This window comes from Rhinolophus sinicus, linkage group LG07 (genome assembly GCF_036562045.2).
Source record: "Rhinolophus sinicus isolate RSC01 linkage group LG07, ASM3656204v1, whole genome shotgun sequence".
NCBI classification, from domain to species: Eukaryota; Metazoa; Chordata; class Mammalia; order Chiroptera; family Rhinolophidae; genus Rhinolophus; species Rhinolophus sinicus.
This window is the reverse complement of record NC_133757.1, coordinates 51,667,413-51,690,472: the sequence shown is the minus strand read 5'-3', so window position 1 is coordinate 51,690,472 and position 23,060 is coordinate 51,667,413. Positions and strand designations below refer to the sequence as shown.

The window sequence follows — 23,060 nt, the reverse complement described above, 5'->3', positions numbered from 1 at the left end:
GCCCAGAAAGGTTGGACACTGGCCAGAGGTCTCACAGGAAGTGACATTGCATGTGAACCAAGCTCACAGTCTCTTTGGGGGCATTTCATTGTTGGCCCTGCATGATGTGGCATCCAGTCCATCCGCCCCCCAGAGATGGCTCCACCAACTCCCAGACAAGACTGGAATGGAGAGTTCTCCAGGCTGGGTGCCCCCGACCCTCCCATAGGCTCTGCGCCAGCGCACAAACCTCTCCTGTTCCAACTGTTCCAGGACAGAGCCCAGGGCAGGGCCCCGCAGACACCTGGCCTCGTCCATCCTAAGAAAACAAAGCTGGGGAATCCCCCTGCCTGTCACCCTCCCCCCTCGGCGGCCACATGTCCTGCCTCTGTGGCTGGGCCAGGAACAAGTGTGTGGGCTCTAGGTACAGGACTCCCAAAGTCAAGGGTTTCAGGTCACATTGGCAAATCCTTTTGCAAGCAGATGCCATGGGTCTCATCTCAGACTGGGCGGCACACAAGGTCAGCGTCAGCAGATCTGACCCTAAAAATAGGCTCTCAGGTGCCAGTCTGAGTGGCCGGGTGTGAGGCGCCACATACCCTGTGGACCAGTACCTCCTGACTCCTGACTCAGCCAGGCCCCGGCACACACAGGTAAGGCCCTGGGATGGTGAGGCTGGCACCTCTTGGGTCCAGCCAAAGGTCCTTTGGGGGCCTGGGTGTAGGGATTAGAAGCCCCTTTCCACCCTGTTTCTGGAGAGACAGAGAACAGCTGACATCCTTTTAGTGTGAAAGGTTTCTTGTTGCCCGTCTTTCTCTAGAGACTTGGTGGAATTTTCTCCACTTCCCTCCCTCCAAATCTGACCTTCCAGTTCAGTTATTTTTCCCCAAGTAACAGGGCAGGTTCAAGCTCAGCAGGCCCTTCTGAGGCACTGGGTCATTGTATCACATCCCAGCAAGGTCTACATTTGTCTATTTAGCCAGTGGAAGGGAAGCAAATCTCAATGGGACCGGGGGACAGAGACACCGGAGTGACTCACGTCCTGTGTAGAGGGACACAAATCACAAATAAGTTCTCCAACCCCACCCACGAGAGTCCTTCCCGTGTCCTGGGTGACACTAAGCATCATTTGGATGGACTGTTTTTGAAGCTTTTCCCAGTTCTGGTTGGGACCAGATGGGAGGATGGGGTGGGGATGGAGCCCTGGTAAATATGGGGAGACCGGGTCATGGATGGACAGAGCCACTGGACCAAGACAGCAACGCATGTCGGTAGGCAGGTGGGAAGGTGTCCTGCCTCTCAGACCCGGGCTCCCCATTAGATCCAGGTGCCATTGTGCTGGTGCCCCAGTGGCACCTCAGGGGCCCGCACCCAAGAGCTTTTGGGAGTAGGAGGCTCTTCATGTTCAGGAAAGCTGAAAATATTCCAAAGGGAAAACTCTGAGTACAAAGGGAGGGGACATGAGGAGCATGTGGAGTGGCGTCCTCACTTACGGCCCCAGCACCTGAAGGGCCCAGGTGCTCGGAGCTTGTTCTATTGCCCTGACTTTGCTTTGTGCCCCCTTCTTGTTCTCCTCATGACAAACTGATTTGGTCCTGCCAAACGACATTTATAAACAACACTGGAAGGGCTGCTGAGCCGAGTCCCATACAAGACAAGAGCATTGGGCATGGGGATGGGAGTGGGATGTGGGAGAATGATGATGGGGGATGTCAGTGGGCCCAGAAGCCCCTTTAGGAGCCTAGAAACGTTGGCTCCAGGTCCTGGTGCCAGAGGTCATAGCTCCGTCTGTCCTGTTCAGCCTGACTCCAGAGCAGATGGCGTTTGTATTCTCACTTGCAGTGACCGTTGATGGTTCTGGGCTCACCACTTCCACAGTACATAGGAGGACAAGTCTTATGGCAGCCTGGCACCACCAGCATATATTAACAGGCTGGTGGAAGGCCTTTCTCCTCCTCCCATAGCCTTGCTTATCCTTCATACAGGAGCAATTGAGCCCATCACCCACAGGAGAATGTTGACTGAGGCTTATTTACACCCCATCCCATTTGCCACTTCAGAGACCCTCAGCTCCGGCCAAAGCGCTCAACCCCCTCTTGCCTCCTCTTGGCTCAGAATGTAGCTCCCAACACAGTTGAAAATCCCCCACCCACCATTCCCCCTGTCCCCTTCATGAAACATTCTCTGAGCCCATGTCGATGTGCCAAGAACTTAACTATCTCATTTAATCCAACAACCATGGAGGTGGCCATTATCCGCATTTACAGAGGAAGCTGAAGCCATGTATGTGAGACTCCAAGGCTAGAACGTATGCCTCCCTCCATGACTTCACACCGGGGAGGGAGGCATATAAAACTGAAAGGCCCAGGCCTGCCCTCAGGAGCATATACTTTGTGACCAAGAATAGAGTGACCTATTATTGACACGGTTGGCTGTCTGGGTTGAGTCCCAGGCTCACCACTTACTAGCTTGGTGTTGTGTTACTAACCTATCTGACCCTCATTTTTTTCATCTGTAAAGTGGGGGCAGCTATTCCCCGTCTAGGAGGTTTTGAAAGTAGATAATCACTGGGTAAAAGCAACCAACCTTTTGAAAGTAGATAATCACTGGGTAAAAGTAACCACGGTAAAAGTAACCAACCTGTGTCTTGTCAGGGCCATGATTTCTTAGTGAGCTTTTGTGGAAGCTTTAAGAGGTGGGCGCTTGGCCCCCAGCTTTCCCAAGGCCCAGAGCCTCCTCTGCACAGCATCAAGAGACAGGCCGAGGGAGGAATAGTGGCCTGCATTGGACATGGAAGGGTGGAGGGCCCATGGTGAGGGCTACACCGCCGCAGTCTACCCTCCTTCACCTTTCCCTGAACAAAGAAGCCTCATGTTCTGAGGTGATGCACAGCGGGAAATGGTTCTTGAAAGACATGAACTAAAAGGCCATCTATTCCTGAATTCATGAGCTGTGAAACTGCCTGCAGTGTTCCCACACATCTTCAGAGGAAGCAAAGGCCCAGCTGCTCAGGGGTCAGAACCACAACTGGCCTGGTCAGACGTCATAGCCTCTTGGCTCCTGTGCCAGAACCTCCTCTCCCCCACCGGGGCCTGGGCCACGGAGGTGAAATCCATCACGGCTGGCCCCCTTGTCGGAGAAGGAAGCTGAGTGTGGGCCTCCAGCCTCCTCATGATTTCCGGGAGGCCCAACTCTGCCAAACCAAGATTGGGGAAATCAATTAGGAGTTCATAAATTACCACCCCGAAGCACTTTGAAACCATTTGAAGAGTTAATCAAACAAGTTAATGGCATCAACACCATCGTAGAAGGAATATTAAATTACCTCTTTAAATGAAGGCTTTTGTTTTTTTAATAAAAGAAGTTTATATTAATTCACATAATTGCCTCCTGTTAATGTACTTGCCAGAATCCATGAGAAAAAAAAATCTGTTAAACTTGGATTATGTCCGATATATTAGGAATTAAATTATAGGCAACAAAAAATTCCTGGGTTTTCATATCCAAGTTTTAATTTTTAAAAAATCCACAACTTTTATTTCCTGGTTGGGATCATTTTTGTAGATTTAAGAGGCATAAAGACAAGCCCTGACTTGTAGTAAATTAAAAATATGTATATTTATATATGTACACTGCGGCCAAATTCTGTGCCTCCACATCCATACCCCAGCAGAAGGTATTACTATTCTAACAGAGTACTTTACCCAACCACAATAACATATTCAGTTTCCCCCTTCTTCAAGGCACATTCCAAGTCCACCTTGGGTGGTGTCATGGAAGAAATGTGGTGTACATGCATTTAAACACAGACTAACTTTCCCTCATGATCCCAATACATTAAGAATGTAAATACGCAATGTCCACCTATGCACAGATACAAAATACCTTCAAAGGGAGAGGAAATTTTTTAAAAATTAGATTATAAACTACTCTACTAGAGCAAAGACTTCTAGAGGGCAGAAACCTCTCTGACCCAGCCCACATCTAGCTCTTCACAGAGGGATGTGTGAGTAGAGCTTGCACTGGCCTCTTCCAAGGCCCTGTACCTATTTAGTTTTCTTTCTCTTAAAGCTTTTGTATAAGCGTCAGGACCCACAATGTTTGATTCTCCTCTGGTTTCCTGGGGAGCACTGAGGGACTAGAATGACCTATGTCTGACTGTTGCCGCTAAACGGCCTCAAGGACACACCTTGGCCTTCAGCGAGCTCACACTCATTGGGAGGGCACTCAGTGCCACGCAAGCTGCAAGGACCACCTGGTCAGGCCTTGTCCTGACGGCCACCTTCTTGTGCCTCCGCCTACACGTTTAGGGAAAGCATCTACTACACCCAGAACAATTCTAAAATCAATCTTTCACAGGTTTTTTTTCCTTCTCCATATACTCACATAATACCTGTTTACCACAGAAATTTTAGAAAAGATGGTTCCTTAAAAGTTAGAAGAAAAATCACATATAATTTCATCATCCTAAAATAAGTACATCGTCAGTGTTACTATTTTGGTGGAATGTATTTTTGTGTAAGAACAGAACCATGCTGTGCATGCTGCTTCATAAACTTCTGGTTTCCTCTCTCCATTGGCACAAGCCTCTTTCCCTTTGATTTCTCAAAGGCACCACAAACACGACTGTCTGTCATGTCTAACAGTTTCACCCAAGGTTTAGGGCAACAGAGAGACCTGCCATATGGTGGGGCACTGCAAAACTGGGCATCGGGAACCCCCGTTCTTAGCCCTGTGGCTGTGTCCCCTGGGTGCTCCTCACCTGGCTGTCTTTGGCCCCAAGCCCTCCCACCCAGCAGCAGGGACCCTTACACCCTCTCTGGGGACGTTCTAGGAGGCTCAGAACCCCCTTTGTTTTCGTGGACAGAACAATTTAGCTCTCTGTTTCATTTCAGCACTTTCTGAGTCATGCTTCAGGACTTACCTTTTTCTCATCAAAAGGATCCTCAAATGATAGTTTTTACTAAGCAGGAGGCTTGTTCAGTGGCTCGCATTCCTGGGCATAGCTTTCTGGACTGTCTCGGCAGGCTCGAGGGGTCCACTTAGAGATTTAATTGTTCCACTGAAATGAATGATGCTTCTCTTGATTCCGTTTCTCCCAGCCTCCACCTTAGGAAGCAAAACAGTTCAGATTGGGTTTCTGGCTGGCTGTTCTAGAAAACATCTTTATCTCTCTTGTTACAGCTCCATTTGATCAGAGAGGAAAGTGAGGCTCAGGGAGGATGAGACGTATAGACCTGTGAGTCCTCAGTGATGGCTGGGGCTGTGAGAGCAGAGAAGGGCGAGGGGGCAGTGAATGTAGGGAGAGAGGGACAGAGAGGTGGAGCAGCCCCGGGGAAGTGCCAGGTCTCAGGGGCAAGTAATACAAACTTAAAGTCACAAACCAGAAGTCACAAGCAGTTTCCTGCCCAGACTGTTCTGTTTGGCGAGCACAGTTAAAAAATAAAGACATGGTTATTCATTATAAAATATATTTATCAAAAGAATCCTAAAATAGAAAATAGAAGGAAAAAAAAAATCTCTCTGAGTCCTGACACTTGCCCACAGTATTGAGATTTTGATGGGTTTTTTCCTAGTTAAAAAAAAAACTATGTTTTTTATGTATTTTTTTTTTAACGTGGAGTCAAATCATGGTGTCAAAATTATAGTTTTGAATTCAGATCAAAGCTTTTTCTCACTGGGTAAGGAAAACCTTTAACCAAATGCAAGCTGTGCCGTCGAAAATTCTGAAATGGAATCAGGATTAAGGCAGGGTCCCTGTGTTGATTTTTCCTGGAAATAGCTGCTCAAAGGAAAGACCACTGCTTCACAGAGGGAAACAGCCCTCCAGGCCTTCGTGGTCAAGTACCACTTGGCCTCTGCATTCTCTGTTGTCACAGTATATTTAAATGTTTTTAAAATAGCAGTGTGTTAGTTTAGGTCCCTTCAAAGGCAGACCTTGGGACCAAGGTTTGGGTGCAAGTTGTTTATTTGTGAGGTGCTCCAGGAAGCACTGTGTGGAGTGGACAAGTGGGAAGAGTGCCAGGGGAGGATGTGGGAGTGAGCAGGTTGCCACTTGGGCAGCCAGGGCTGCAGCACACGGCCAGCCTCCAGGAGACTCCGAAATGGTCACACTCAGGGTGGAAGAAACCGGGGTATTTGTCCACCAGCTCCTGCCCCTCATTTGCCAATGACTTCAGGAGTTAACACCCCCTCCTTTACGTCTGGCCAGTGCAAATCCAAGAAAATACCCTCCAGCAGGGAAATACAGGGGCCTGAGAAAAGAAGCCGTATGCATAAGGGCATTGTCCATTTATATGCAGTGACCTGAGCCGTGGAATGAGACATGGCAAGGACAGCATCTGCTATAGCTGCCTACACTTAAAAACCAGCACGTTTCACACGAAAGTCTGGCTTTCTGACTTCTCACAAGGATATCAGAGAATCTGGCCTTGCATCCTCACATGGGATGGCAAGCTGCTGTCCTCAGTCAAAGCGGCCGTTTGCTTTCAATCGTCTGCCACAATCCCCCTCACTCCCGATGGCTCCTGCCGGCATTCAACAATTAGGTTCCTGTTTGTTTATTCTTTAACACCCAACCCATTTTCCTCCTCTGCGCAACCCCTCCGGGAAGGAGCCTGAGGCTGCTATCCTTTGAGGAAGAGACAGGCTGATGCTACACATAGGCCAAGTAGCTTTCAAGTTGGCATTTGGCTTCCTGGGACCAAACCTTTAAATATGAAGCCGTAACAGGAACCTGGAGGCCTCTCTTGACAACCTGCCCAGCTCTCATTATGACATTTAGCCTGTGATTGATATTGTGTGTGTCATTGAGACCTTGGCAGTTAATCTCTGGGTCGAATCTATGGAAACCAAACAGAACAGATTTGTCTTCCCCTTCCATTTTGGCTGTGATCTGGGAAATAGACGCTCCTGGCCTCTCTGAGAGTCAGAGATTTGGGAGCCTTGCAGAGAGGGATGCACACAAGCCGCCTTCAGGATTTGGAAAGATTACAGGTCTGTGGTTTCTGGCCGGCTCTGTGCTTTGTTCTCTTCCCCCATCAAATCTGCACGTTGGAGGATAATAGATCCCAGAGCTCCTCTGCATGCCAAGCCGTTCTGGGTAGACCGCACCACTTCCTCTTCTGTCTGGAAATCCAGCCGAGGCTTTCAGCACGGAGATGGGGATGGGGATGGCTCCTTCCACTGCATAATAAAGGAGAAACAGCCTCAGCAAGGATGAGGTCAGCTTCAGTGATCAAAGGAGAAGCAGGGCTTTCAGAATGCAGTTTACTTCAGGTATCTCCCTGAAATCACCTCTTCTGAAGACTCCTTGAGTGGCAAGCGGGCTTCAAAACAGCCTGCACATCCAAATTCACGTATATGGTGCCCAGCTTCTCCTCACTTTGAAATAAGAAGAGTTGGTGCCATGGATGGGCTGAGCTCCAGACCTCTCAAAATTAAGTCACCCGTGGGCTTAAGGCAAGGAGGGCCATCACCACACTCGTGGGAGACTGAGGTGTCTATACTGGTTCCCACCACAGGAGTTGTTTGCCAACCCTTGACATGACTCTCTCCTTGGTGGCTGTAAACGCCAGCAGGCAGGCCTCAGTGGCCTAGACATGCCTCACAGTCCCTTATGCATCCACTCCCTCAGTCACTCATTCAGTCATCACGTTCATTCATCCATCAAGCTAGTCCCTCATTTAACAAATCCTTTCTGAGCACCTCCTCATCAGACTCTGAGGCTACAGAGATAATCGCCACTAAGAAGCCATCTTCAAGGAGCTGAGTCAGATCATCCATGCCCTCACTGCTCCCAGTCCTGCACCTTTATGCTGGGCTGGACACCTGGCGTCCGCTCAATGAGAATGTGGGAAGCGTACTGAGCACCCTGACTACCCTTCTCTTGAGGCAGCAGCTCTTTGACTATTTAGCCACACTCTTGGGCAATTATTATCAAACTTCGGTGAGCATCAGACTCACTCGGAAGCTTGTTCAAACACAGTCCTAAGCCCTTACCCCAAGTCCAGGGTGCAACCCAGGAAGCTGTATTTTTAGCAAGTGCCAGATGATTCTGAGGGAGGTAGTCTGTAGATCACACTTTGACAGACTCCAAAGTAGGGTCCCCTCTGCTGCCCACTGCCCCCACCCTCCCAACTCAGAATTTTGCCCAGAAAGTCACAGATCCTGGCTTCCCACAATCCCCAAAGACACACACTGCTAGCTACTGATCCTTTAATTCATCTCCCGTGATCTTGGGTAAATCAAATGTCCCAGAGCAGTGGTTTCAACTCTTTCCTTTCCTTTTTAAATTTTCTTTTTATGGGAAATTTCAAACACATGCAAAGAGAAACAGTAACTACCTTGCAACCATCATCCAACTCCAACCACCAACTTCCATGGCCAATCCTGCCTCATCACATCTCCACCTGTTCTTTCCACCCCCCCCCCACACACAATATATTATTATATTTTTCCAACTATATTATTTTTGAAGCAAACCTCAGACGTTATATCATTTCATCTGTGATTATTTCATTTGTATTTCTGTAAGACAAGGCCCTGTGGTATAATTTAACTGTCCTCTGAATCTCCTGCAAATTGGATGTTAGATCCAGACTCTGAGGATTCTGATCAAAGATTTAGTTTTTCCTTTGGCGAGACTACTTTCGTGATGGTGGTGTATTCTTGCATCGGAAGGCCCATAATGTCTGATGGGGTCTTCTTAGGTTACTAGCAGTCAGCGGTCAATGCCAACACCCATTAGCTCATCAGATGTTGCAAAATGGTACTTCCTTCCATTTTTATTATCTGGAATACTTTATAAAAGAGAAAATTTCTCTTGTCTACCCAATAGAAGAGTTTGTATCAGAAAGGAGCGATTAATGCTAGATTCTTTCCCTTTACTCATCTGTCTTCAAAATAATGAACCGGTTCACTAGCATCTTCCAACAGTGAATCATTGTTTTACATATCATTATGATTTAAATGTTTGATGTGTTTCAAACATTTCAGTTTAAAACACTGCAGTTATTTTTATTTTTCATGTTCAAATTTTTGACAAGCAGAAGACTCTTTGAGTTATGTTCTGAGTCCTTCTGACACGATCCTAGTGGTCTTTGAAGCTCCCAACCCTTTTTTAGCCCTGGCCTGCCCCTCCTCACACTGCATCTCCTGCCCCTATCCCTGCCTTCTCAGCAGTTTTCTTTTTCCAGAAGACTAAAACCATGTGTTACAAACATTCTCAATTTACGATTTTCCTCATCTGAAAATGGAGATAATAATAGTGCCTACCTCTCAGGTTGTTAAGAAGATTGTAAAGCACTGGAACAGTACCTGGCACAAAATAAGTGCTAGATAAATATCTGTTCAATAACATCCCCTCCCTGTCACACACCTCCCCATTTCTCAGGCACTCCACCCTTTTCTCTGTCCCTTCAGTCTCAGAGTATAACTTCCCTTTCCAGGCTGTCTGAGTGTAGACGCATCAGTCACTCGGCTCAGGGAACAAATGCTGTCCAGTCCCACCGTGAATTTGTTTCCTTGGGGACCTTGGGAACTCTACTCCTGCATTCCACTTGCAAAGCCTGACAAGCCCTATAACTACACATTGCCATCTGCGCCCATAGCTCTCCAGTTAGGAACATCTCTTCTGACCCCCTGATGAGTTAGCACACCTGCCAGCCTCCTAGTGTGAAAGCTGCGAACATTGACTTCAACTGTCCTAACAAGTTGACGGACACTCACGCAGCCAAGTTTCCTTCCACCCCCAGGCTCCTGAAGCCCCGAGAGTGTGCGTGGCTGCCCAGACTAGACAGGCTCTAGATTGACAGGTGTGCCCTTCTCGCAGGCGCCGGCTCCCTGCTGCTGATGAGTAATGCAGCCTGGAATGTCAGGGACCATCTGGGCCTTCCTATTCGGGTTCAAAATGGCACAAGCCAGTAGTTTCCAGTCAAATAAAGGAAAAAGTCAGCACCAAAGAGGAGGTAAAATCTAAAAGAAAGGATGCAAGGGCCTGGTTGTCTGAAAGAATTTTGTCACGGGTCTGCTGCAAACCCGCCGCCACTTGGGTCAGAGGGTCCCCAGCACTCTTGCTCTGAAGAGACTGGAATGTTGGGGACACATGTGGTTTAACTGCCATCATGGCCTTCCTTGTTTATCTCTGTGGCCTGGGAAGAGGAAGCAGGAGCACAGCAGGCCTGGGAAATGTCTGACAAATCTTGAGATCAGCTTCTTCCCACCTCCTTTCCAAAAGCCCATTCCCTACCTCTGTCCCCTGCTAACCCCCATCCTGACCTTCTCTCATGACCAGCTGCAGAAAGGAAAGAAAATCTCTTGGCTCCGAAATGACATCCGGGGAGCCCAAGACAAGCCTCAAGAATGCCTACCCATCTGCCAAGAGGCTGCTGCCGAAGGCGTTGGAGGAGGAGGCGGAGCACTACTGGACCCCGGGAGCCTTTGAGCTGGAGCGTCTCTTCTGGAAGGGCAGTCCCCAGTACACTCACGTCAACGAGGTCTGGCCCAACCTCTACATCGGGGACGAGTAAGTGCCCCGGCTTAGCCCGGGGAAGGCAGCCAGCCTCTGCCAGCTCACACCCCTCGCCACCTCCTCATCATGAGATTTTGCTTTTTAGGTTAATTGTTCTGTGAGAACTCTGTTAGTTAGGGCTTGGTTTATATTCATATTACAGAAAACTCAGAAAGGGGGCTTAAACAAGATAGACATTGATTTTTCTCTCACAGGAAAGAAGCCCAGAGGAAGGCAAGCTGGGTCCAAAGGGACACAGGCTCCCGGGCTGCCCGACAATCCTGAGGGCATGGCTTTCTTCTTCATGGTTGCTACATGGCCGAGATTCCTCATAGTGCTCCAGCCATTATCTGTAGGATGCAGACTGCAGGAAGGTAGAGGGAAAGTAAGAGCAAAAGGGATTCTAACTGAAGGAAAGTTCCAGTTAAGACTTCCCCTGCCCCTAGCTGCAAGGGAGGCGGGGAAATATAGTCTTTATTTTAGCTGATTATAATGCCAGCAAGAATAAAGTCAGTTCTCAGGTTGGTGGCACAGGAACACATCAACCTATGTGCTCAGAAGCCCCCATGATAAATAACATTAATAATAATGCCTACGATTTGACTGCTATGTGCCAGGCACTATGCTAAGCATCTTGCCTGCATGATCTCATTTTATTTTCACTAAAACCCAGTGAAAGAGGCACCTAATTATTCCCATTTTAAAGATAAGGAAACCGAGGCACAGAGCAGTTAATTAATTGGCCCAAGGTCTACAGCCCAGTAGGTGGCAGAGAGATGGGATTCAGATGTAGTCCTGCCCAACCCAGACACTTGCATCTTAACTCTTCTCTCCATCCCTCAGGGTTCCAGCTCATATAATCTATCCTGTCTCTCCAGGGAGCAGATGATACTGGGCTTCTGCATGTGTGATTTTATACACACCTTGCTGCTTGAAACCTAGAGATAACTGTCTAGTCATGGGAAATCCAGAGGCAGCCTCCCTGGTTTTTTTCTTAATATTTTAAAACTGAAAACATTACAAAAATTGCATGCAGTTAAACTAAGTAGAGGATTATAAAAACAAACTGCATAATCTCACTTTGCTCTTTTTCAATTCTACCATGGAGTAACCAGTATTATGCTTACTTGCATACTTCTACTACTATATGTATACTATTGCAAACATAAGGAAACATATACACACTGCTATAAACATAAACAAACATAGCTATGATAATAAAAGGGTTTTTGTTTCTTTTAAACAATTTTTAGAAAAAAAGAATCATACTATATATACACTATTCTGCACTTTTAATATTCCATAGTATACACGGACCACTGTACTATTTTCCTTTTTTTTTTTAATAGCAGCTTTATTGGGATATAATTCACATTCTTTAAAATTCACCTATTTAAAGTATACAGTTCAGTGGTTTTATTATATTCACAGAGTTGTGCAACCATCACCACTATCTTATATCAAAGCATTTTCATCACCTCAAAAGGAAACCCCAAACACATTAGTAATTTCTCCCTATTCCCCACCTTCCTCCAGCCTTAGGCAACCACCATTCTACATTCTGTCTCTAAAGATTTACCTATTCTGCACATTTCCTATCAATGGAATCATAATATTTGGTCTTTTGTGACTGGCTTCTTTGACTTAACATAATGTTTTCATGGTTCCTACAAGTTGTAGCATGTGTCAGTATTTTATTCTTTTTTATTGCCAAATAATCTCTACTATTTTCGCAATTTTTCTAAAATTAGTTCAAAATAAAACATGCACACATATATTTTGACCCCAAATATTACTTTAAGAAACATAATTTACAGAAATAAGAGTACCAATACATAAGGAAATATGTACAACAATGTTTATTTTAACAGTTTGAAGTAGCAAAAAAAGGGGAGTGGATTACCTGAATCTCTTACTTTTAATAATAAAATCTTAAATAAATGTAATAAGTATATGGTGTTCCTATTATAAAAGTAATATATGATCAGTGTATGAATAAATAACTCTTAGTTTCCGTATTTGTAATAGGTTAACAAGAGAACTTTCCTCATAGGGTTGAGTGGATTAAGTGAGACAATATATGTAAAATATCAGTGCTGTGCCTAATATATAGTAAGTACTCGATAAAGGTTAGCTATGATAATAAAATAGTGATTCATCTAAGGAGGAAAACTTTTAAATTTCCCATAATAATCACCCAAACCCCTAACTCCAAAGCTACTCCTATTAATATTTTAGTATATTTCCTCCTAGGTATCTGTATATTATTTTGGGTTTTAAAATTTGCTTTTACATAGTTGTAACCTTGAGAAACATTCATTTTTGTCTTTTTTTCACATAGCATCATTTGTAAACTTTTCCCTTATTACATACTTTTCATTCATTTAATTAGTATAAATTATATTAGTATTAATATTATTATAACATTAATTATAATATATTATATAATATAATATCAGATGAATATAAGATCATTTATTTAACCATTTTCCTATTGTTGGACATATTAGTTATTTCTCACTTTTATAAATAATCTACAGTGGACATCTCTATGCATAATTTTTTTTTTCATATTTAGGGTTATTTCCTTATATCTGACCCTTAAAATAGTATAACTGGGGGGAGGGGGATTAAGATTTTTAAAACTTACACTGTCTCTGAATTTATGCTGTTCCCTTTGCCTAAAATGCCTTTCCTTTTACTTCATCTCTGTGTCCAGAGCCTATGCACTCTTCAAAATCCACTTAAATTATTTCTGCCATGAAGTTAGCTTTCCTCAATCCCTATAGTGAGAAGTTTTTTCTCTCTGTATATTATATACTATATTTACCTTTCCTACAGCTTATAATAGCAATAATAGCTAAGTTGTATTGGATTTTTACCATGTGCTCTGCCCTGTACTAGGCGTCAATTAAACTCTAAACAACCCTAGGAAGGAGGTACCATTTATTACTCCCATTTTACAAATGGGCAAAGCAAGGCTCAGGGAGTTCATCCATTTAGTCAGTCAGTCAGTCAGTCAGTCAGTCAGTATTTACTGGCACCTTCCTAGGAGCGGTGAGGGATCTGAAGAGAAATTAAGTGACTAGCCTAAGGTCATACCACCAATGAGTGATGGAATTTATATTCAAACCCAAATCAAGAAATGTTGTCAGTCAGATAAAGAAGCCATCTTACAGTTGAGGAGAAGAGATGTGTAGAAATGTAATAGGGGAACAGAAAGAGAAGTGGGTAGTGGGGTGGAAGGAGTGTGGGGTTTGAGTCTTGGCTCTGCCAACTATCAGGTGTGTGAACTTGGACAAGTTATTTTACTTCTCTTCTTACATGGCAGCAGTAATAGGGCTTGTCTTATATGGTGACCATTCACTGAATTAAAACAAGTAAAGTGCTGGAGTGGTGGCTGACGCAAAGTAATGCTTACTAAGTGTGAGGTATCACAGATCTGAGAAAGCATCACAGAAGAGTTGAATTCTGGGTTTTGGAAGATGGGTAGGATTTCAACAGAATTCCAGGCAGAGGGAGCAGGATGAGAAAAGACATGGAGATGAGAAGAAACAGGGTGATTTACCTTAAGTACACGGGATGAATATAGTAGAAAGGGCATTTTCAGAAGGTCTTGGACTAAAGCCAAATGATGCCACTGTGTGGTCAGCGTCGACAGCAGTGCTGCAATATAACCGGAGGCCCCAACATGTTAGTGACCTACCGCGACAATGCTTTATGTCCCCCTCACATGACATGTCCGTGGTGGGCCACTTCTAACTGTGCTACATGCCACTTTACTCCAGGACTCAGGACCCAGGTTGATACCCACATTCCATTGGCCAAAGCAAGTCCATGCCAAAGCCTTACATCAGTGGGGCAGAAAAGTATAAGCCACCCTAGGGAGGGGCAGCAAACACTCTACATGGTAATACACCGTCTCCCCCAGCCACAATCTACTGCAGGTGTAGTGGCTTTCAGTAGGTCCTTTTACCTTTCGGGGTCTATGTCCTCATCTCTGAAAATGGATTAGAGAAGAGTCAAAGAAATATGGAATGCGAAAGCATTTTGTAAATTATAAAGTAATAGACAGATGAAAATGTTACTATTACGGTTACTCGGTGAGAAAGAAACCTGGAAGGTAGGTCGGGGTCAGTTTGTGGAAGGAAGGCTGACTGCCAGCCAAGGGACTTGATTCAGGAAGCCCCTGAGAGTGTCTTAGCAGGACAGACATGTCCTACTTACTGCAGCGCCACACAGGAGAGTGTGATGCGATAAAATACACTTGCCTCCTTGACATCTGAGCATCACCTTGCTTCCTTCCACCAAGAAAATGTTACTGCCCTTTTAATTCAGTCCAGCTCTGCCTAATGAAGGCCCCAAACGAACACACACATGAGCAGTCTAGGCAAGCTCCACAGTCAGTGTTCTGACCCGTGTTGCACAGCAAGGAGACTCAAATCTGCATGACGTGGTACTTGGTCCCATCTCAGTTCAGGGCCCCTCCTAGACACCCACTTAACAAAGCTCATGAGACTCACCGAGGCTTAGCGAAAAAGCAATCAATTCCACTGCCAACACAGCCACACAGAGGTGGTAACCCAGCTGAGAGCAGGCATGGCGGCCTGTGTTCCTTGGTCTCTTTCTAGGTGTTGCCCAAAACACCCAAAAGCTTAGAGCTGGCTTCTCATGCATAAAGCCTCAGTTTTAATTTGATATTTGCATTTAGGCTGAGTTTTTCCTTTCCCTAAAAGCACTTAAGATTTCTGAAAGCCGAGTATCAAGCCTCCGGAATTTAGGGTGGTCAGGATCCAGGAGCGAGGATGGACGTCCTGGGACAGCCAGAGCCTCCTGCTGCTCCTAGAACCTAGACCAGTGATTCCTGGAACCCAATGGGGAACAGACATAGCCCCACAAAGCAGCTTACCCCTTCCCTCTCCTCCTTCCTCAAGGGCATCTTTTAAGGAGAGAGACAGAATGGCTGAGCACCTGCTCCAGAGCCATAACGTCTGGGTCAAATACTGGTTTCCATGTGGCCTTGACCAAGTCTCTCGAGCTTTCTGAGCTTAGATTTCTTCACCTAGAGGATGTGGATTCAAGGAGTTAATACATGTGATGTTTAGTGCAGTCTCTGGCACACCCAGTAAGTGGGACCTATTACAGATCAGGCAGGTCCAGTGTGAGAGGAAGGTAAAGAATGGTCACGGTACTTTGCCACTAAGGGTCCCTCTATGCTAAGGGCAGCCTTGGGACAGAAAACAACCCTGGTTAAATTTCTCCCATGAGATGCTATCATGAGCCCAAGGCCAGGTTGGAAGGAAGGTCCCTCCTACTGGACCTTCTCCAGCTCATGTACCAACTCCCTCCACAGACACTGTCCTGGCCTTCCAGGGACCTGAGGCCTAAGGAGGTATTGCCTCATCAAAGCCCCACAGGCCTGCGGGCTTCAGAATTTCTAAAGCATTTTCTCAATGCCAGCTTATCCCAAAGGGATTCACCAAGTGGGGTGCCTGGTGACTCCAAGTCCTTATTGCTTATGCCCAGGGGAGGGCAGAGGTGGCTCCACCCCCGCAGCTGGTACAAAGAGACCAAGTGGTGGTGTTCAGTGTGCGGGGTGGGCGGAGGGGGTCGGGCCAGGCCAACCTTTTGGATGTTCTCATGAGGAAGTCTGTCTCACTCAAGACACAGCCACCCTCTCTCCCCATCCCTTTCCTACAACTTGGGTGGGGGTGGGGGCGTCTGAGTCTGCCACTCGAGTGAACTGCAGGGTCAGCATGGAGTAGTGCAAAAGCCATCAAGCAGGATTCAGGGCCCAGAGTTCAAGGCCCCAGTGTGGGTGGTAACTCTGTGTGTGACCTTTGGCAAAACATTTTACTGTTCTGGGACTCAGTTTCTTTATTTGTAAAATAAAGGGATGATTTCAACGGTCCCTTCCAGCTCTAAAATAAAATTCTTTAAGAAATGTCCTATTAAATAAATTAGGCTTTATTACATTCAAGCACACACTTGTTTTATTACTTTTAAGTCATTCAAATTAGATTCAAATTAGGTTAACCAAGTGTTGCCCTCCAGAGAGCCAGAAACTGGCTCAATGATGAGATAAGAATAATTCATGGCCTCTTATCAATCAGCAGTCCCTAAATGGGTGCTTCAAAAGTGCTCGAGCATGCTTGAAAGCACCAAGTTTCTGTAATTTAAATATTCTCACTTTCATCTCATTCATATCTTTCATTTGCTTAGCAAAACCTTTTTTCTGATTTTTTTCTCCTGATAGTCAGCAGGAGGGGGACTACCCTGGCTTCTGTTAAAGTGCAAATTCCCAGGTAGGGCAGCCTCTGATAGCCAGGCTCGGCTGGAACAGGGTAACAGAGGAATCTCTCTTCCTTCTCACCATCACCAGGGTGCTGTTAGGTTGCTTCGCTGCTTGAATGGTGGGAGCCCCAAGCATCTCCCTGTCTTTATGAAAAACCAAAGTTGCCTTCAAGGTCTGGCTTTTGGGGTCATCAACAGCCAACTGCCCTTCCCGCTAAAGCCTGACTCCTCCCATGCCTGTGGCAAGGCCCACTCAGTTTGAGCTTGCTTTTCAGATCTCTCCTGAAGCTATCAACTTGAGCTAAAACTTGACCTGCTTCCAGGGTGGGCCATAGCTAGTTTAGGGTGCAGCAAAAATACAGCCAATGCCAACAGTTTCATATGCTGAACACTACCTGAAAGAACTAGAAAACCTGGATTCTGAACCTCCAAGTACCAAAGGTGTCTTAGATGCACATGGGCACCAGCCATGGGCAAAGTGACCCAGGAAAGATGCTGGAGGCCCTGACCTGCCTGGGTCTTCTCACGCTGGGGGACAGCTCCTCAGTGAAGGCCTCAAGAAAGTCAACCATTTCCTTTCACGGTTAGCCAAATGCCTCGTCATGAATACAACATCATTTCTCAAAGCCAGGCGTCTCGCATAGCCTCGTTCCCCTCTTAGCTCCATCCTTGGAGCACTGGAGTCTGGGGGAGTGGGCAGATGATGAAGAGATTTCTAACAAGAGTTAAAAATGCCAAGGCAGTCTCTTCTAAGAACTAAGAAAATAATGTCAATAAAATTCATGGTATACATTTACATAGCAAGTGAATATATGGCATGTTACTGAAAATTTACAAAACACAGATAAACAAAAAGAAGAAAATTAAAATTCCCATTACCTGTAATCTCGTCACCCACAGATAACCACTGATTGCATTTTGGCATACATTTTTCTATTACTTCTTTCCCTCGAATTTCTTGTAACCTTTCAAAGAAACTTGACTATTGCATCGTTCAACTTTACAAGAATCTTTTAAGGAAGGCACTGCCAGTGTAATTGATTCTATTTAACAAATAAAGAAAAGTGATGGTCCCAGAGGCTCAGTTGTTCCAGTTCACATGGCAGATTAAGCTTATAAACTACACCTATTGGCCCTGCGTTTTATGAGGGGCCTCAAAAACTGACCAGCTTCCTCATCAGCAAATAACAAGAACACCCAAGAAACTAGAAAGTCAGTGAATTTCACTTCATATCAGGTGAATTGACCAAGATGAAAAACTGGGAATGTACCTGCTATTTGAAAGTCCACCTGCAAGGAGTAGGTGTGGTCAAGACTCCAAAGGAGGAGGTCCCCATCAGGGTCATGTCCATGAGATGATGTGAGATCACAACAGCATCAGAATAAATAAGGTGCCAGATTACAGGATACAGGCCATAAGTGGACAGGAGTCCATAATAAGGTGCGAGAACTCAGTGGGTCCTCACAGACACGAAGGTGTGGAGAACTACCCGATCAGTCATTAGTGGACTTTCTTTGAGTGCAGAAGCCTGGCAACGTGGGAGCAGCCAGTTTCCCACTGCCAGGAAGGTGGTGGAGGGCTTGTACAAATAGGCACGTGCATGTGCCCCCTCCTCCCTGTGTGAGGGCGTACGCTCGGGGAAATGGGCTTTCAGGAGGATGCTGAGGTATGCAGGCTGAGAAGCAGGAGGGCAGCAAGGGGTCTGGAAAAGTGGAGCGTCAGGAGTGCTGCCCACGAAGACTGCCTCACACAGAGTGTCCTAAAGGGTGGGAGGTTGAAGCAATCTTCCTGGAGAAACTCCAGAGGGGCTGAAGGGAGGCTGGGGGAGGAGGAAAGAAGGGAAGGTCTCTGACTGCGGAAATGGCCATGCGAGAAGGAAGTCACTTCCTTGGCTCTCCAATCTGGTGTTCGAATCCAGAGCTAGGCGAGGTTCACAGATAGAAGAGCTAAAGGGAACTGGGTCAAAAACAGAGATATAAAAATGTTCTTCAAAAGTACACTGCACAAGTCGAACAGATTTGTGAGAAAATGTCCAACCTCATTGCTAAAACAAAATAATGAAAATAAGACACCACTTTGTTGGTGGTGTTTTGTTTTGTGTTTTTTTTTTGCTTTTGTTTTTGCCTATGAAATCGGCAAAGAATGAAAAATAGGAATGTAAATTTGAGCAAGCTTTCTGGAGGATAATTTAGTAATGAGTATCAAATGTGTTTAGAATACTCATACCCAGCATTGATCCAGCAATTCCACTTAGAAAACATTGCTCCTAAAAACGTAATTAGAGATGTGCCAAAGAAGTACATCAAAGTTGTTCATTATAGTGTTTCTTATAATACCTGCCAATCCCTCTCCAGGGCAGAGATAGAGACAGAGCTAGAGCTAAAGCTAGAGCTAGAGATAGAGATAGACAGAGAGAGAGAGAGAACATAAATATAAAGAAAGCGATAGAGATGATAGAGACAGAGACAGAGAGAAAACAAATGTCCAAAAATAGGGGTTTGTGAGGTAAAACTGAGATTTACCTATAGGATGGAACAGCACGCTGTTACTGAAGGCTGTATGTTAACACAGGAAGATATTTACAGTATATCACCATGTCAAAGTTTTTGAAACTGTGTATATAGTATTATACCCCCAAACAACAACTCTCTACATAAAATATACAAATCTATGCATAGAAAAACAACTCTAAGATCTTATATCAAAAAGCAAATAGTCTTTATCTCCAGAGGGTAGAAATATAGGTAATTTTTTTGTGGGAGGTGTTATATTTTCCACATTCTGCATTGACCATGTGTTCTTTTGGTAATTAGATTATATATATATATATATATATATATATATATATATATATATATCCCTAACCCTAATATATACATATATATATATATATATATATATATATATATATATATATATATATTCAACAGGTTGCTTACATTTAGGATTTTTCTTAAACAACCAGAAACTAAGGCTCCTGCATCATCTAGATTCTAGAAGTAAATTCCTAAATCCGTTTTTCTTCTGAGCTTTTCTCTTTCAATAAAGGCACATTACTTAGTCTATTTGCCACATAACATACCTGAGTAGGTGGCCCTAAAACTTAAAACATCGAAACGATTCAGTGCCGCACAGCACTCTGACACCACCACCCCTCCACTCCCAGTAATTGCTGAGCTAGGCTCCCGGTCATCCGCCTCCATCACAGCCCATCTACTAAGAGCACTGAGTCACTCTGCTGATTTACAGATCCCCTTCTGCCACGGATACTCTTCTGAGCCCTCACTGGACTGAGGAAAGCAAGCGAGGGGGACAGAGTGGTGTGTGAGGACACCACCCCCTCCCCTGCCCAGGGAGCCACAGAGCTCTGAAAACCCGCTGTGGGCCTCTGCTGCCCACCAGGTCTAACCCTCCCCCTGAGCCCTTTCCTGCCCCTCGGGCCGCAGGCAAAACCAGCTCTGTGGGGTGAAGTGGAGGTATCATGCAATGAGTCTTACTGCATATCTACCCGGATCCTTGACCCCCAAAGCAGCAAAGTGCAAACTGTTATTTATTCAAACTGCTATTTGATTATGTTGAAACCCAACTGCTGAACCCAGAGAGAACAGTCTTTATGGTGGGTAGAAACTTCCTGTCAAGGACAGTTAATTTTAATTTTTCCACTGAGCTCAACCTCAAAGTGAGGTTGATTGCTACTCAGCAACATGGACTGCATTAGTGGAGGCTTTAATTAAGCACAGATCTATATCCCCAAAGCATAATGTTTGTTGTATACATACTTTGGGACAAGAAGAAAAATGAAAAGCAGACCTTCCCGAGGAAAAATTGAAAGCAGAATGTGTTCCATAGTCAGGATGGTAGCACCAAAGGCCAGCTGCGGGGCTTGGTGGGACTCCCCACCTCCCTACACCTCAGTCCCAATGGGCTGTCAGCAAATGTTTCTAAAAGCTCAATGCGGGTGTTCAGCTCTCTCTTTCCCAAACACCGGACTCCACCGTAGTTCCTCTCATGGCAAACAAAAGGCTACAGGAAACCAGTGATTGGGGGGGGGGGGGGGGGAGGGGGCGGGGGCTCACCGAGGGGCCACAGCATGTTTCTGTTGCAGGGCTCCTCCTGGCCAAGGGTGCTGATCCAGGCTCGCATCCACTATGGCCACTTCTGGCCACATCCTTTCACCAGGGGCCTTGAAATGAGCCCTCAGCCAGAGCACAGTGCCGCTTTTGGCCTTTTACTCTTATGGCTCCAGACCCTATCCACCTCTTCCCTGAGCGGTAGAACTGGTCTTTGCACTGTTGAGAGACGCCATCTTAAAGTCCAGATGGAATCACCCCTCCGCAAACACTATCAAAAGCTCTCATTGACCCCCAAATACAGATCCTGATACCCAAGCACTTCCATGATAAAATCCCACACTCCCTCTGCAAAACTTTCTCTCCTCTCCTCTCACATGCTATGCTCTGGCCAAACCAGTCCCCTCCTCCCCGCCTCCATCCCAACCCATCAGCAAGTCTGCTGTGACTCCACCCTAGTCCAAGCCACCTTCCTCTCTTGGCTGTACAATTATGACAGCCTCCAACACAGCTCCCCGCTTCTACTTTTCGCCTCTCTCCAATCCATCTCCACGAGCAGCCATACTGATTCTTTAAAAAGTAAACAATGCTCACCCCTTCCTTAAAGTCCGCTGTGGCATGTGGCACTTCATCACACTTAGAATAAAATTCAAACTCTGCCTCCTCTGGCCTACAGGGTCCACACGACGCAGCCCCTACCTACCTCTCTAAATTCTTCTTGTACCACTACCGCCCTCATTTGTTTCCCTTCTGTTCATAGGACTTGCTGTGCCCTCTGCCTGGATGAAACACTTCCTCCAGCTCTTCCCCGCCTAGCTCCTTCCCATCTTTCATTCTTAGCTCAAGTACTACCTCCCTCCCTGCAGAGACCTTCCCTGATCACCTTACCTAGGGCAGGTTGTTTTTGCACAGCTCTTACTGCTACCTGAAATTATCTTGTTGATTCATTTGCGGTTTCCTTGCTAGCCCCATTAGAATCTAAGCTTCCTGAGGGACGACTAATACGTTCATCACTGCGCCATCAGCACCCAGGAGGGTGCCTGGCACACAACAGAATTTAAATCATTATTTGGGGATAAATGATTGTTTACAGGAAATAATAAACATTTCCTGAAAGACTTCATTACCTCCAGCTTCCATCCCTTATGTTGTGCTGCTTCCTTGGCTTGGCATGCCCTAGGCTAAAGCGCAGCACAGTAGACCAGCTTCTTTCCCTTGCACCCAGGGCGACAGCGCTGGACCGCTACAGGCTGCAGAAGGCGGGCTTCACACATGTGCTGAACGCGGCCCACGGCCCCAGGAATGTGGACACCGGGCCCGACTACTACCGCGACATGGCCATCGAGTACCATGGAGTGGAGGCTGATGACCTGCCCACCTTCGATCTCAGCGTCTTCTTCTACTCAGCGGCCTCTTTCATCCACAGGGCACTCCACTGCGATCACAGTAAGACCTGCAGCCCACCTGTGGCCCCGCCCCCAAACGGAGGGACCCCCCTCACCAGCCGAGGTTCCCACCCCTCACACATCTGTGCTCTCTCTGTCTGCTGCCCTCTGAAAGCTGGCCCTTCCTAGGTTGCATGTGGATGAGCTGGAAATGTCTAAGCCCCTCCTGAGTGTGCTGCTGTGAGCCCCACTGAGCGAGCTGCGGGTGGAGTTCTGGATTTGACTGAATGGGTATTGGGAGGGTTCAGAGGAGAGGCTTTGGGCTTGAAGCACTCTTTCCTAAGGCACATCAGCCATCCTTCCAAGGGATGATCTGCGAGCCCTCAAAGCTGGGATGTGGCGGAGACACTAATTGTGCCTGGGCCCAAACCCGACTAATAAACCAAGAGTTTTCATGGCAGAAAGCCCTCAAGCAGCTAACTTGAGTGGAAATCTGTGAAGAAACTTCAAATTCTCCTGCCAACCAACCATGCCCACAGCCTCCCTGACCCTCTTTTTTCACCCCCAATATACTCAATCTAGTGAGACCTCCTGTGGGAAACTGACAACCTAGTCTCCATAAGTGGAAAACTACATTTGAGACTGAGTTTTGCACCCATTCACAATGTCCAAGTTTCCGAGGGTTAATTATCCATCTTTTAAATCAGTGCTAGTCCTTGCGCTCAAAACGTAGTTTTAGCTGCCCCAATCCAGGGAAAGTCTACAAGGCTATTTTGGAGAGAAGGGCACAGTTTAGGTATGCATCCTGTAAGACAATATGC

The 23,060-nt window shown here is 46.0% G+C and overlaps 1 protein-coding gene across 1 annotated transcript in view; it reads left to right on the top strand.

Moving 5' to 3' along the window:
- Positions 1–366: 366 nt before the first annotated feature.
- Positions 367–23,060, top strand: part of DUSP29 (dual specificity phosphatase 29) — a 31,206-nt gene continuing 8,512 nt past the window's right edge. The window contains exons 1-3 of the mRNA XM_019745841.2: positions 367–632; positions 10,274–10,504; positions 22,080–22,300. Of these exons, the coding sequence (XP_019601400.2) occupies positions 10,308–10,504; positions 22,080–22,300 (418 nt within the window). The 5' untranslated portion in view covers positions 367–632; positions 10,274–10,307. The remainder of the gene's footprint in view (positions 633–10,273; positions 10,505–22,079; positions 22,301–23,060) is intronic.